We start from the raw sequence: 14,299 nt of genomic DNA, 5'->3' as shown, positions 1-14,299 counted from the left end.
ATTGGTTGGAACCTCGTAAGTAACACCAATAAGGCATGACCTCAAATGCTACATAGTAAAATATGATTTCATGGTTTACACATATCTCTAACAAATAGACACGGTCATTTGTTTTTTAAATCGCACTTTTGTTCGTAAGTCAGTCTTGATAATAGAATTGTCCTAAAAATTCAAGTAAATTGGTGTCAGGAACTGTTATTTCACTCATTATTTATTATATCAGCCGCAATGCACACTAACCTTCAACTGAACACAACTCACGAAAAGGGATAACTCGGACAGAAACTTTCAATGTAAAAGCTAGCTTCTTCCGTGCCTTGCGACCAGGATAGTTTAGTTAGAAAGGGATGGAAAATCTGCGGGGTGGGTTACACAGAAGAATGAGTGTAAGAAACCAATCTGTTTGGAAGCTGGTGTGTGCAGGCTTCTTGTTTACTGCTGCATCACAAATCATCCTGAGCTGCCGCATCACAATATTTAACGCATAAATATAAACTCTATTAAAATTAATAAATAATTTTGTTCATAAACTGCAGGTTTGTTATGAAATTATTATTAACTGGGGAAGCTGAGCTTTTTAGCTTACATTGACGCTACGCCATTGAATTATACTATAAAATGTTTAAATTAAATTATGATTTCAGCAGATAATGAAAACGTATTTCTGTTATAATAACAAGAGAAAAGCGCAGTACATGTAATTAACATTTTTAAACCTGTAGTCGCTTTTCTCAATTGGCATTACTGAATAACATTCAATTTCTTTATTGCAGTAATCATTATTCATCTATTTCGACTTCACAATGTCTGAATAGGTTAAGTATTCGTAAATATACAATTATTAACATTTTGTGAGCGAATTTGAGGGATATATTATTTACATTTTTATTTTATTCACGAAATAGTCCTAATAAATGTCACTCAAGGTCTGAGATTTCCCAAATAAGTGCACTCGCTCCGCTCGTGGATTTATTGGCAAATCTCAGACCTCTTGTGACATTACTATAGATAATATCACTAGCAATACAGATTAGTAGCAGAGGTATTATACCATGTGTATTTGAAACTATAGTACATAGGGAATTAACATCGCTGTAAGAAATCCATGTATGAAAAATTGAAAGTGGAATTTCATGTAGCTGGCCATGTGTAATACATTAGTAGGCCTTGAAGAGAAGAAGACTGTCTACTGATCATTGCCAACTTATCATATACATGATCCTGATGATGAATTTCATATGATTCAATAAAGATAGGCGCTCACTTACCGGATTGGCTCTGTACGGAACATTCGGATTTTTATTCTTTGCATTATTTTAAATGGAGCATCGTCCACTTGGCCGCCTTGCCTCTGTTGACATGACCGGATTCCGTCCAGAAAATTCTGAATGGATTTCCGTACAGTCCAAGATCGAAATAAGGATTGTCATGGCAAATATGTCGATTGCAAGGTCTCCAATTGCGGTAATATTGAAGGTATAATGAAATAGATGATGCGAATGCTATTTTATTAGGTCCAACAGTATGAAGGACTTTATAATTTATGGAATTAGAATTATAGCAATGTAATATGGAGAAAACATAAGGGATGAGATTGGGAAAATACTAAATTAACCAGGTATGTCCTTCATAGTTTAAGTTACAGAGCTATTCATTTTATATCCAGTTCAGTTCAAAACACTACAATGAAATAATGTGCTCTAGTGATAAATTACAACACTATTTGATTATTAATTCGGACATGTGGACAAGTGAGCGATACCATAATAAAAATGCGAATACACCAAACAAATTTTTTCTGGTAAAGGAGCGCCTACCTTTAATAAAATCTTTTCTTCTGTAGTGTAATAATCCATTGTTTCAAGACTAATGCCATCAAACAGAATTTTAGTTGGCAATAATCAGTAGATAGTCTTTTTTTCTACAAGGCCTACTAATTTATTACACATGGCCACCAGCTACATGTAATTCCACTTTCAGTTTTTTATACATGGATTTCTTATGGCAATATTAATTCCCTATGTACTATAATTTCTGTTGGCAATGTTAGAAGCGGTATAAGATGGGGATTCCATAGTTTTGGTGATATGCAGAATAAAGTTAATACTTTATTAGAAGTAATAAAAGGGGCTCATATGAAAATAAACGTAAAGAAAACTAAAGAAATGAGATTAAATAGTAAAAAGACAGATAAAGCTATAATAAATAATAATGACATTGATACTGTTCAAGAATTTAAATATTTGGGTAGTATAATTGACAAGGATGGTGGAGCCTTTGAGGATGTAAAGAACCGAATAAAAAATGAAAATAGTGCATTTTTCCATTTGTACCCAATATGGAAATGTTATATTATATCTAGATCTACAAAAATTAAAATCTTTAACAGTAATGTGAAATCAGTCTTATTATATGGCTGTGAGACATGGAAAACAAGTAAAATTATACAAAATAAACTGCAAACATTTGTTAATAGATGTTTACGAAGAATTTTAAAAATTAGATGGCCAGATATAATCACAAACTCAGAACTATGGAGGATAACAAATCAGAAAGAAATCACAATAGAAATCAAAAGACGAAAGTGGAATTGGATAGGGTACACAATCAGGAAAGAAGATGGAGCAGTAGAAAGAATAGCTTTGGATTGGAACCCTCAGGGTAGTAGAACAAGAGGAAGGCCAAAAAATACATGGAAGAGAACAGTTTTGGAGGAAATTGCTAGGGAGGGGAAAACATGGAGCGAAGTGAAGAAGTTGGCTACAAATAGGGTCTGATGGAGGCACTTTGTGAATGCCCTATGCTCCTCATGAGGAGATACAGGAGTTTGATTGATGTACTATAATTTAAAATACACATGGTATATACGGCACAGCTAAATTTAAGATTTTGATCACTTTGTGAAAGGAAGATGTACTAGATGTACAGTAAGAAGTGAGCAGTTGGCTTAAACTATGAAGATGAAAGTGATGTCGAGGATGTTGATAATGACATTGATTCTGATGATTTTGAAAGGTTAGGGGAGGGGGAGGATTAGGACGACGACATAACTTTGCCACATTTCTTGATGTTGAATTTATTATTAATGTGGTACTTACAGCACTACTTAATTTATCTCTGTTATTTCCACTTCACCATTGTCAAAATTTAACAACCTTCTCTTAAATAGAAAATACCTCTTCTGCAACATTATATTGATTATTGTGATTATTGTGACTAATTATTTACTGACTTACGTGTTAATCTCACTCACAGACGCCAGCATGTTCATAATGTGCGTGTGCATTTTACCTGAACATCCATCAATCTCATCATGTAACTCCATCCCTGAAAATGTTATCATGACTTCAGCTGAGTGAGCGAAGAACCTTCTATTCCTTGGCCCTTATGTTTAATATATTAAGTACATCCTCACAAGATATTTATGAAATCGTATCAGTTGGCTTTCTGATTTTCACAACTTCCACCTTGCTATGAACAATGCCCTGTCCTAACAATTCCTTACACAATACTAGACCATACTCTTTATTTATCTTTCGCAGTGTCACTTGCTAAAGCTTGGAATTTCCTCCAAGCTGTCGAAAGAAATTGAAAATTAATCTCTTAAACTATCAAACACCTCACTATTATCAAATACAGTGAAACCTCTCCTTACGGACACCCCCAAGATACGGACACTCATATACGGACAGATTTTTATGTCCCAACGGAAATACTATAGAAATAATGATAAATTTAACTCTCGTTTATGGACACTCTCAGACACGGACACGGACAGCTGTTTCACAGTCCTAAAGCTTGCTTTACCTCCTGACTGCGAACAGAACTTGGGTTTCAAGACCTAATGTGTTACAAAAATGGAAAATTTAGTACAAAAATTCCTTAACATGAAAGAAGACTAGGCCTAAGGGTCTCGTAGGCTACCACTAGCCCAGCCGGCTACCCCTTGTGAGCTGAAAGCGGGTGGATAAACAAAGTCATAAAATTTAATCTGTCTGATGGGTCCAAGATTTCTGCGATCGTGAAATTGTATTCAACACATGATAGGGTTAGTAGGATTATTCTCTTCACTTTCACTTCAGTCAGTTCTGTTTCGAGAGACATAGCATCTGAACGTAGAGGTTAAGTTGAAAAATGTAAATTACATTACTGCATAACTGTAGACCTAGAATAAAATTGCATGACACAGTACTGTATTTTCCTTTTCCGGTCTTATCTACTGTAGTTCAAAGTTGCAAAGAATTTACTGTAGTAGGCTATTCTGTATTTAGAATTAAACTGCAGTACTACATTTCATTTAAAGTGTGAAAGGATAAATAATGCATATTATAAATTTACTGTTAGAATGGGGAGCCTCCCTCCCAATAAAGGACACCTCCCAGATGCGGACAGATTGTTATGTCCCTTCGATGTCCATAAATGAGAGGTTTCACTGTATAAAATATGATTTGCATACTCATACAGTACTTCTATCTCCTTTCTCTCTTAATTTTACTATTTGTAATTCCTGGGCTTAATATAGTTAATTACTGAATACTGTCATTTACTTCTTAGTGTAGGTTATATACAATCTATTAAATGTCACTTTTAAGTATAATCATTTAACACGATGTGAAGCATTTCAACAAAATAAAATTCTTACATCTAAATACTGGGAAGCAAGAGAGAAAATAACTCGATTGTTAAACAAGAGCATTAAATACCTACATACTTTTAAGTAGCACTCTACAATTTAGTGACCTCCTGCGTGAAACTTCTTTTATAAGTTTCTCACTTTTTTTGTTCTGAAGTCCTGGCAGAATTCCTATACTTATGTTCATTTATTTTGGTTATATGTTTTTCGTTTATACATTTTTTTACACTATACAATTGTATTTTAAACCCTAGGAGATACTTTACGTCATTTATATGTTCTAAATCAATTTTGCTCTAAATTAGATTTGCCATGAAAATGTAATAACGCGAAAATACAGCTGTTACGATATGGCCACTGTCTAGTATATACAGTCACGAAGCTTGAGCTGTGAGGGTGCTAGGAACAATAGACTGTGCCGGTACTATTTCGCATTGTCTGTAATGAGGTGATATTAGCGATCCTAGTGGTTAGCAACTGTCTATGGATGCATATTTACTACGTATTGAGCTTCGTGACTGTATATACTAGACTGTGATATGGCCCACTTTGAAATTCGTGGAAATTCGAAGCTGCCATGCTTGCCTCCAACAATCTTGTGTCTTTTAATGAGGCCATTACTGCTTTAGGAACAGTGAAACATTTTGTAACACACCATGATGTAACTGAACAAATACGGATACCACAATTTGAGGGCCTGGTTTATTCCTCAGGAGCAAGCAATGCAAAATAACTGACTGTTTTATAAGATAATCACATGTTATTAAATGAAGATCATAATCTTACATTCTTCAAGAATTTATTATAAATTTGAGTACAATATTATAGACTCACAGATGTCTTAACTGTATAGTTATAAAATTTTCTTGTGAAAAGTTCTACTAAATCAACTTAACCCATTCTTCCTATATAGTCTTCAATACTATTTCAGATGTTATTAAATGTCATTTCACTCAATTGTACGATTTTCTCATTATGCTTTTTTTTCTTGGGGCCTTTATAAAATCGTATATATGAAGTGTTACTGTAACGTGAAGGATTCGGTATATACAATTCACTTTTTGAAAAGTTCAGACTTCGAGAAGACGATGATAATATTGGTGTAAACGAATTTTTATCTTATTAATGAGAATTCTGTCAGGCTGACGTGCGAAATTCATTGTCATTTGTTGGTAATTCTATGCAAAACCATCATATCTTTTGGCTGAAGGAGGGGGATATATTAGCATCATCATCATCATCATCAATGGCACGACAGCCCTTCATGGGCCCTGGCCTACTTCAGGCCATTCCTCCCTATCCAATGCCAAACTTCTCCAATTTCTAACACCCAAAGTCTTGATGTCATCCATCACACAGTCTTCCCATCTCAATCTCGGTCTCCCAACCTTCCTTCTTTCCATTGGAATAAATTTAAAAACTCTCTTCGCAACCCTATCATCTTGCATTCTCACAACATGCCCGGCCCAATCCAATCTTCTTATTTTTATAAATTCAACAATGTCCGGCTCATATAATCTGTATAGTTCGAAATTATATTTTCTTCTCCATGTTCCGTTTTCTCTAACTGGTCCAAAGATTTGCCTAAGAATCTTTCTTTCAAATGTACATAATAATGTCGCATCTGACTTCGACAATGGCCAAGTCTCAGATGCGTAAGATAGTACAGACCTTATAAGAATTTTATACATCATAACTTTTGTATTCCTAAATATAATTTGGGATTTCATATGTCTTCCAAGACCATAAAGCATCTATTGGCAGATAATATTAGTTTTTTTTTTTTTATTTCAGAACTAACATTATTGATATATTAGCATGTCTTGGTGAATTTTTTTTCTTGAGATATTTTTGGGATAATTGGGTGATATTTAGATGAACTCGTCGTCAGTGGTGCTATTGATTGATAGTGTGTCTTCATGGCGGCTGGAAGAACAAAAAGCTTTGACACATCACCCACTATGCTTGGGTGATTGATGCAAGTCAAGTACCCACCATTACTTTAAAAAAAAAAAAAAAAAAAGAGCAACATGCCATTAAAAACATTAAGCATCAGCACAATATTCTTCAACACACACACGAACGTGTGTATAAATGTAGTTGAATTCTGTTTTTCGAAATGTACAGTGTGTAAGTCATGAAGTAGGTATAAGTAAAATTCAGTTTGAAATTACAGAAACTTCCTCCTTTCTAGCACTTTAACTTAATTCAAATGCATAATACGAGTTTATGTTCAGATGGTGGCTTCTAGTTGAAAATGTATACTTTATGGCATTGTGTTTCCAGGAGCATTTTTAGTGAACACAGCTCGAGGAGGCTTGGTGGACGATGACTCTCTAGCTGCTGCTTTGAAGCAAGGTCGTATCCGAGCAGCAGCCCTGGACGTACATGAGAATGAACCATACAATGTATTCCAAGGTGAGTTCGACGACAGATAGTAGGAAGACTAATCATATAGCAATGCTATCTTACTGAATTGAAGTATGTGCACTGTGTTGTGATTGGAATTGTCTTCTCTTTTTATTTGTTTCGTCACTAAGAAATAGAAGATTCAGATCTGTTGTGGATGATATAACCTTAAAGGGTATTGTGGAGAAGATTAACAGGTGTAATCTACTCAGATTGTCCTTTGCAAGAACTAGTCAATTGATCACTTAAATACTTCAGATATGTATGTTTTATTGTTAAGGTATGGTCACATCGGCGTATAGGTAATTAAGTATGGACACTTTGCGTCGGTACCTTTGATGTAGCCAGACTGATTTCAATGACCTTCAAGCCAGCTAGAGCGTGAGATTCTGTTTTCTCCCTAGAGTTGGCGCTGACATCACACCAGCTAGCAGTCGACACAGTGGAAATATAACACATACAATTAATACATCTAGGTACATTATGTACTCAAATAAAATAAATTGGATCCATAAAATAATAAATCCGTCATTAACTGTAATGTCTACACTCTAGAGTTCCTTTATAATGAGAGTTCAGACGTTGACCCCAACAACAATTAAATTATGTAATGATTTGATAGCACTGAAAATGGGAAAACAAAACTCTTATGAGAAGTAAAACCATATACCTATATTATATTGTATTATATACAAATATTAAACGAATTTGATACATAATTTTATAATGTATTATATTATTTTATAATATAATTTATTAAATCTGAAATATAAAAAAATTATTATTACAACTAGTTCGTCACTGAGAAATAGGAAAAGCCGTTAACTTGAATTTATTTGAAGCAAAGCGTTACTGGATTATGCAATAAGATAGGCGATGTTTGGATCCTGTGTCTCAACTCTATACTCAATTATTATCTTAGCGTATGCTCGATTACACTAACCTCTAGCGCCTGAAATTGGAACTAAATGCCGGCGCACAGAGAAACAAAACACAGGAAAATTCGCTCAATGTCCATTCTTTATAATCCCTATTCGCTGGTCACATGTTCACATCATTTGCTTGCTGCACACAGCTTTAAAGAAGCGACATGTGAACAGGGTTCCACCACTTGTGAACAGTGTTGCTACCCACATGTGCATTAATACTTTATATTGTTTCTGTTTATTTTGGCGTAATAAAAAATAAATACTAGTGGCAGTTGCTATTGTACAATAGATAGATATCATGGTGATTTTTTTTTCTGTAGCATAATTTCAAATGGTGGGGGAGTTAACAGAGGAATTTGCTAGATGGTTCTGTTAATTATTATTAAAGTATGTTAGCATTTTATGGTGGTTTTATAATGTTAACTTGTAGTGCTAATTTTGTCCAGAAAAATAAATAATAGAACTAGTTGAATCTAGACAGTGTTAGTGGTATTTGCAAAGTGCTGATTACCATAACAAAAAAGAAAGTCTTAGCTGAAATTGTTAGTGTAATGCAAATATCGGGCAACAATGTTAAAAATAAATTGCATTCTCTTCTGGTCCAGTAAAATAAAGAAATGCCAAAATAAAATAAACCTTACTAGCACTTGCAAAAAGCTTATGTTCAGGTCTATCAGGAAACATTTTTGAGTCTATGTCTCTGTATAGAACACAATAGTTAAGAAATGCTGATTTTTACTATTTTTTTACAACTTTGCTTTTGTTTTATAGTAGAATTAACGTTTCTTTTGACTTCTGACAGCTTGCTAGCTTGCATTACTTATAGGTCTGCTGTCATGGCAACTTGCTGCTACTGCTAGAAGATTGTCAATAACTCACGTGCAATATGTTCGATAATGTGACAGCATTGCCTTCAAACTTTGGCGAAGAGAGCAGGGAGAATCAAACGGTGATTGGCTACTGCCAAGGTTAACCCTGGTTGCCATGACGACAACCTGTAACCCATGCTGCTAGCAAGCTGTTAGAAGTCGAAACAAATGTTAATTTTACTATGTAAAGTAATATTGTGTAGTTCTCAGTATTCATACTGTTGTTCTTAATGAGTGTGTACAATTTACCAAAGAAGCAGTTATTTTCTATTGGTGAGGGAATATTTTCGTTCAGTATCGTAGGATTGTTATAATAATTATTATAATTGGTAGGTAATTCAAAGTGCTTGCATATGTATAATGTTAAATAGATTGTGCCATATGCAATATTCTGTGAATAATACTTGATATTAATAAGTTTAGTGCCCGCAGGTCCATTAAAGGATGCTCCCAACCTTCTGTGCACACCACATGCTGCGTTCTACTCAGATGCGTCATGCACAGAACTCCGTGAAATGGCAGCAAGTGAGATACGGCGTGCCATTGTCGGCAGGATCCCTGACTGTCTTCGTAATTGTGTGAATAAGGAGTACTTCCTTAGTACTTCAGGTTACCCTGAAGGAATCAACGGCGGTTATTATGCAGGTGCCCTTCCAGTTCAGCAGGCCCATTCTACTACACCTCACGACCAGGTACCCCATTCAGTGGCGGCTGGTGGCGGAGGTGCCGGCACTGCACCAGGAGCAGCTGCAGGTGCAGTTGCGGGATTGTCACACAGCATAGTGAGTATCGTGCTGTGCCTATGACACAACTGTTTGGCACATGAATTGTATACAGAGTGGCACACGAATATATATATTTTTTGTAGTATATTTATATTGATTGAATTGTTACAAACCAAGTACAGTGAATTCGATTATTCATGGTAATGGAAGAGGGGACTTACTGACAAATGGCTTTTAGAGAACCTGGAGGTTCATTGCTGCCCTCACATAAGCCCACCATCAGTCCCTATCCTGAACAAGATTAATCTAGTCCATAGCATCATATCCCACCTCCCTCAAATCTTCTCATATTTCTTTCCTTTCATTTATGTTGTTGTATTGTATTGTATTGTATTTATTAACATTCCATGGTATTCATACATGCTTACAGCTGGAATATGGAACAAGTCAAAAAACTTAATACTATTATAAAATCTTAATTTATAGTCACAGTCTAGATGAAATATATACAGACGAGATTTACAATATAGTCTACTAGTACAACACAAAGTTTTAGTATCAATTTCATGAAGTGTTATTGAATGTCATGAATTCACCTGCAGAATAGAAGGCGTGAGAAATTAGGTACTTCTTTAATTTGGCCCTAAATAATTTTATGTTTTGAGTTTCATTTTTTATATCGATAGGGAGGCTATTAAAAATTTTTACTGCCATATAACGCACTCCTTTTTGATAGCACGATAGACTTGCCGATGGAGTATGAAAGTCATTTTTTTGACGTGTATTTATGCTATGAACTGTTGAATTAGTTACAAAGTTTTCACGATTACATACGAGGAAGACTATTAATGAAAAGATATACTGACAAGCCATGGGCATTATTTGTAGTTTTTTTAAAATAGTCCTACACGACTCTGACGGATTTCTAATGCCAGGCGTTTGACAATAAAGTCATTTGACCTCTTGCACTCCAATATTTTTCAAAGATATTATCATGGTCAGCCACTGAAGCACAGATTTTGAGGTGTTCCGAATCCATTTCTTGGTTTGAGTTGTACAATGGACAGTTAGGCGACTGAAATATTCTACGCAGGTGTTTGGCCAAACAATCATGCCTGTTGCCAATCTAAATGCAGCTACAGACGATTTTCGTGGTAAATCGGGAATTAACTGTGAATTATGATGCAGAGAGTTCCATTTTTTCCCTTGAGATTGTGTTATCAAATTTTGTTTGTTGAAGTCTAAGTAATCCGTTCATTTATTTTGTCTCATATTCTGACGGATTTTGTCTCATATTCATGGATTATAAATACTGTAAGTGATCTGTTGTGAGATGCGACCCTTTATGGACACTATAAGCAAGGGATAAAGATATTTCAAGATTAGCAATGCATTATAGTGAAAAGCCAATGTAACGAACTTGAGGGGGACTGTAATTATTTTCGTTGTAGTGAAATTTCGTTAAACCGAAAATTGATTAAATTTGCCTACAAATTGTGTCCCATATTATGGGTTAGGTTATACTGTATATCCATATTATATTGAAATTTCAATAAGAATCGGTACCATAATGATAATTATGCATATTTGACAAATGAATAATTGAAGACATGGTCAGAAAAACAGGCTGACCCACACTTTTTTAAAATGGAGAAAAATTTAGTTTTGTAAAAAATATTAATAATGATCTTTATCCATATTTGTGATCATGAGATTCAAGCAGACAATATAAATGTATATTTTTGTTACAAAACAGTTCTTTATTATATCCCATAACATGAAAACTTACATAATAAAGAAAGAAGTCCACACCTGTGGAGTAACGGTCAGCGCGTCTGGCTGCGAAACCAGGTGGCCCGGGTTCGAATCCCGGTCGGGGCAAGTTACCTGGTTGAGGTTTTTTCCGGGGTTTTTCCCTCAACCCAATACGAGCAAATGCTGGGTAACTTTCGGTGCTGGACCCCGGACTCATTTCACCGGCATTATCACCTTCATATCATTCAGACGCTAAATAACCTAGATGTTGATACAGTGTCGTAAAATAACCCAATAAAGAAAGAATTATTTGAGAACTTGTTTCAACATTCACAAAATCTAACTTTTGTATAAAAATATTTCTATTCACTACTAACTCTAAAATATTCATTAAATTTTTGAACTAGACTTTTATTAACATGTCATACTAGGTTTATTACAATTTTTCAAATATTATTTTGGCTAGGAAAGTGTGAGCAGAAGACATTTAATAATAGCATTATCAAAGAATGACTCATATTAATGTTCTCAGATTCTGAGGCAGCTGTAAGGGTCTATAATAGCCATGATATATTGGTGGAGCATAAATCTTTCCTGTAAATCTGTGAGTTTGGCGGGATTGGTAGGTCTGGAACCATCATATTTAGGGGGAAATATCACACAATTAACATTTCCTTCTTCTGTTTCCGCCATTGTTTTTGTTTAAAAGTTCAGTGCATCAACATAAATACTGTTCAGATACCACATCTGACATGGTTATTATTTATTAGTTTCTTAAAATTCGTAGTAATATTATGTTAATACTTTATTCTCTAAAACCTATAATGTACTGCTAATTTCAAACTATACAAGAGTTGTTTATTATTGTATTTTCCATTTAGACTACGTTGGTTACCCTGCTTATCAATAGTGTGATGCAGTAGTTGGTTAGCCCATTCTTGCCATTACAGAAAACGTCTTTCAAGAAATACAAGAACTTCTACTTGCTGTATTATACCTAATATGGTGGTTTGAGCATAGCCCAATGTAAGAAATGGTAGTTCTCATATCCGACAACATATGGCAGCACTTATCTAGAAAATTTTAATTTTGAGGGTTAGGCCATGTTTCTGGGCATTTCTTCAATTATTCTTGCATATTTTACAATATTTTTCATTCATCATGGCCTTGTTAGGGCCAAAAATTAAGTTTTACAAAGCAAAAGTACGTTGAACAGGGTTATATAGGTTAGGTGTTCTTACATTTACAGCCATAATCAAGAAATGGATTCAGAACATCTCAAAATCTGTGCGTCAGTGGCTAACCATAACAATATCTTTGAAAAATATTGGAGTGCAAGAGGTCAAATGACTTTATTGTCAAATGCCTGGCATTAGAAAACAACAACACATTTACAGCCATTTTGTTGAATCAATTTCTCGAAATATTTTGATCTATGAGATTGAGTTCTGAATCAATCATTAGAAGTATTACCTTAAGAGATTGATACAGTAATACATATTGTTTTAACAGTTTGACTTATTCTTTCTTTGAGATCCAGCGGCATTAGACTGAATACATTTCTCAAATTTTACTCTGTCTTTGAGAAACGTGTCATTGCACTTATGCCATATTTTCTTGCTACTTCGCTTTTCTTCTCTCCTCTGTCTACTTCTTCAATGATTTTTCTATTCTCGAGTAGCGAAAACTGCTTTCTTGTCTTTTTTCTGCCATTCCTGCTTCTTTACTTCTTCCCTCAACAACATCTAGAAACAAACTGCCTTCGAAAGTTAGATTTTGTTAAACCATTTCATTTAAATATAAATTCAAACCATAACAATCGCATCTGCGGAAGTGCATTCAGAAAACTCACTAAAACCAAGGGTGACTTGATGTCTAGCGATAACTCATCTATTTTAACTCATAATTTTTAGCTGCTTATTAGATCTAATTTCATTTTTTTTTTTTTTTTTTGTAGCAGGATGAATTATTATTATGTTAAACTGAATAGTTTGTTACTTATCCGTTCTTTAAACTGAACATTTTTAACTTGTTGTTTTCTAATGCCAGGCGTTTGACAATAAAGTCATTTGACCTCTTGCACTCCAATATTTTTCAAAGATATTATCATGACTAGCCACTGAAGCACAGATTTTGAGGTGTTCCGAATCCATTTCTTGGTTTGAGTTGCACAATGGGCAGTTAGGGGACTGATATATTCCAATTCTATGCAGGTGTTTGGCCAAACAATCATGGCCTGTTGCCAATCTAAATGCAGCTACAGACGATTTTCGTGGTAAATCGGGAATTAACTGTGTATTATTATGCAGAGAGTTCCATTTTTTCCCTTGAGATTGTGTTATCAAATTTTGTTTGTTGAAGTCTAAGTATGTAGATTTAATCAATCTTTTCACAGAGTAATATGTAGATTTAGTAACAGGTCTGTAAGTAGCACTGCTGCCCTTCTTTGCTAAAGCATCTGCATTCTCGTTTCCCAGGATTCCACAGTGGGATGGTATCCATTAGAATACAATTCTTTTATTGAGTGTTATTAATTGAGAGAGCATTTTAGTTATTTCTGCTGTTTGAGATGAAGGTGTGTGTTTAGAGACTATTGATAGAATAGCTGCTTTGGAGTCTGACAATATAAGTGCATTCTTAAATTTATTGATATGGCATAGAAGATTCCTGAGACTTTCACTTATTGCAACGATTTCTCCATCAAAACTTGTTGTTCCATATCCAAGAGAGCTATAAAGTGAGAAGAAACAGCACGTAACACCTGCACTGGCACCTTGTTCTCTGGAAATCAAGGATCCGTCAATGTATAAATGAAGCCAGTTTTGTGGAGGGTACCTAATATTAATTGTTTCTAAAGACAATTGTTTTAGTATTTCAGTGTTTACTTCTGATTTCAGTATTTCTTCTGTTAAATTTAGATTATATTCTATATTTGATAGAGTTAAAGGGTTTGGTTTAATTTGTAAGTTTTCTTTTAAA

The 14,299-nt window shown here is 34.5% G+C and overlaps 1 protein-coding gene across 2 annotated transcripts in view; it reads left to right on the top strand.

Moving 5' to 3' along the window:
- Positions 1-14,299, top strand: part of CtBP (C-terminal binding protein) — a 228,421-nt gene that overhangs the window by 199,316 nt on the left and 14,806 nt on the right. The window contains exons 7-8 of one of the 2 annotated variants that reach the window (XM_069822939.1): positions 6,920-7,051; positions 9,273-9,622. In XM_069822939.1, coding sequence (XP_069679040.1) covers positions 6,920-7,051; positions 9,273-9,622 — 482 coding nt within the window. Of the gene's footprint in view, positions 1-6,919; positions 7,052-9,263; positions 9,623-14,299 lie in introns of both variants that reach the window. The other variant, XM_069822938.1, reaches the window with a different exon arrangement.

Source organism: Periplaneta americana, chromosome 4, assembly GCF_040183065.1.
Source record: "Periplaneta americana isolate PAMFEO1 chromosome 4, P.americana_PAMFEO1_priV1, whole genome shotgun sequence".
Classification (NCBI taxonomy): Eukaryota; Metazoa; Arthropoda; class Insecta; order Blattodea; family Blattidae; genus Periplaneta; species Periplaneta americana.
This window is presented reverse-complemented; position numbering and strand designations above follow the sequence as displayed.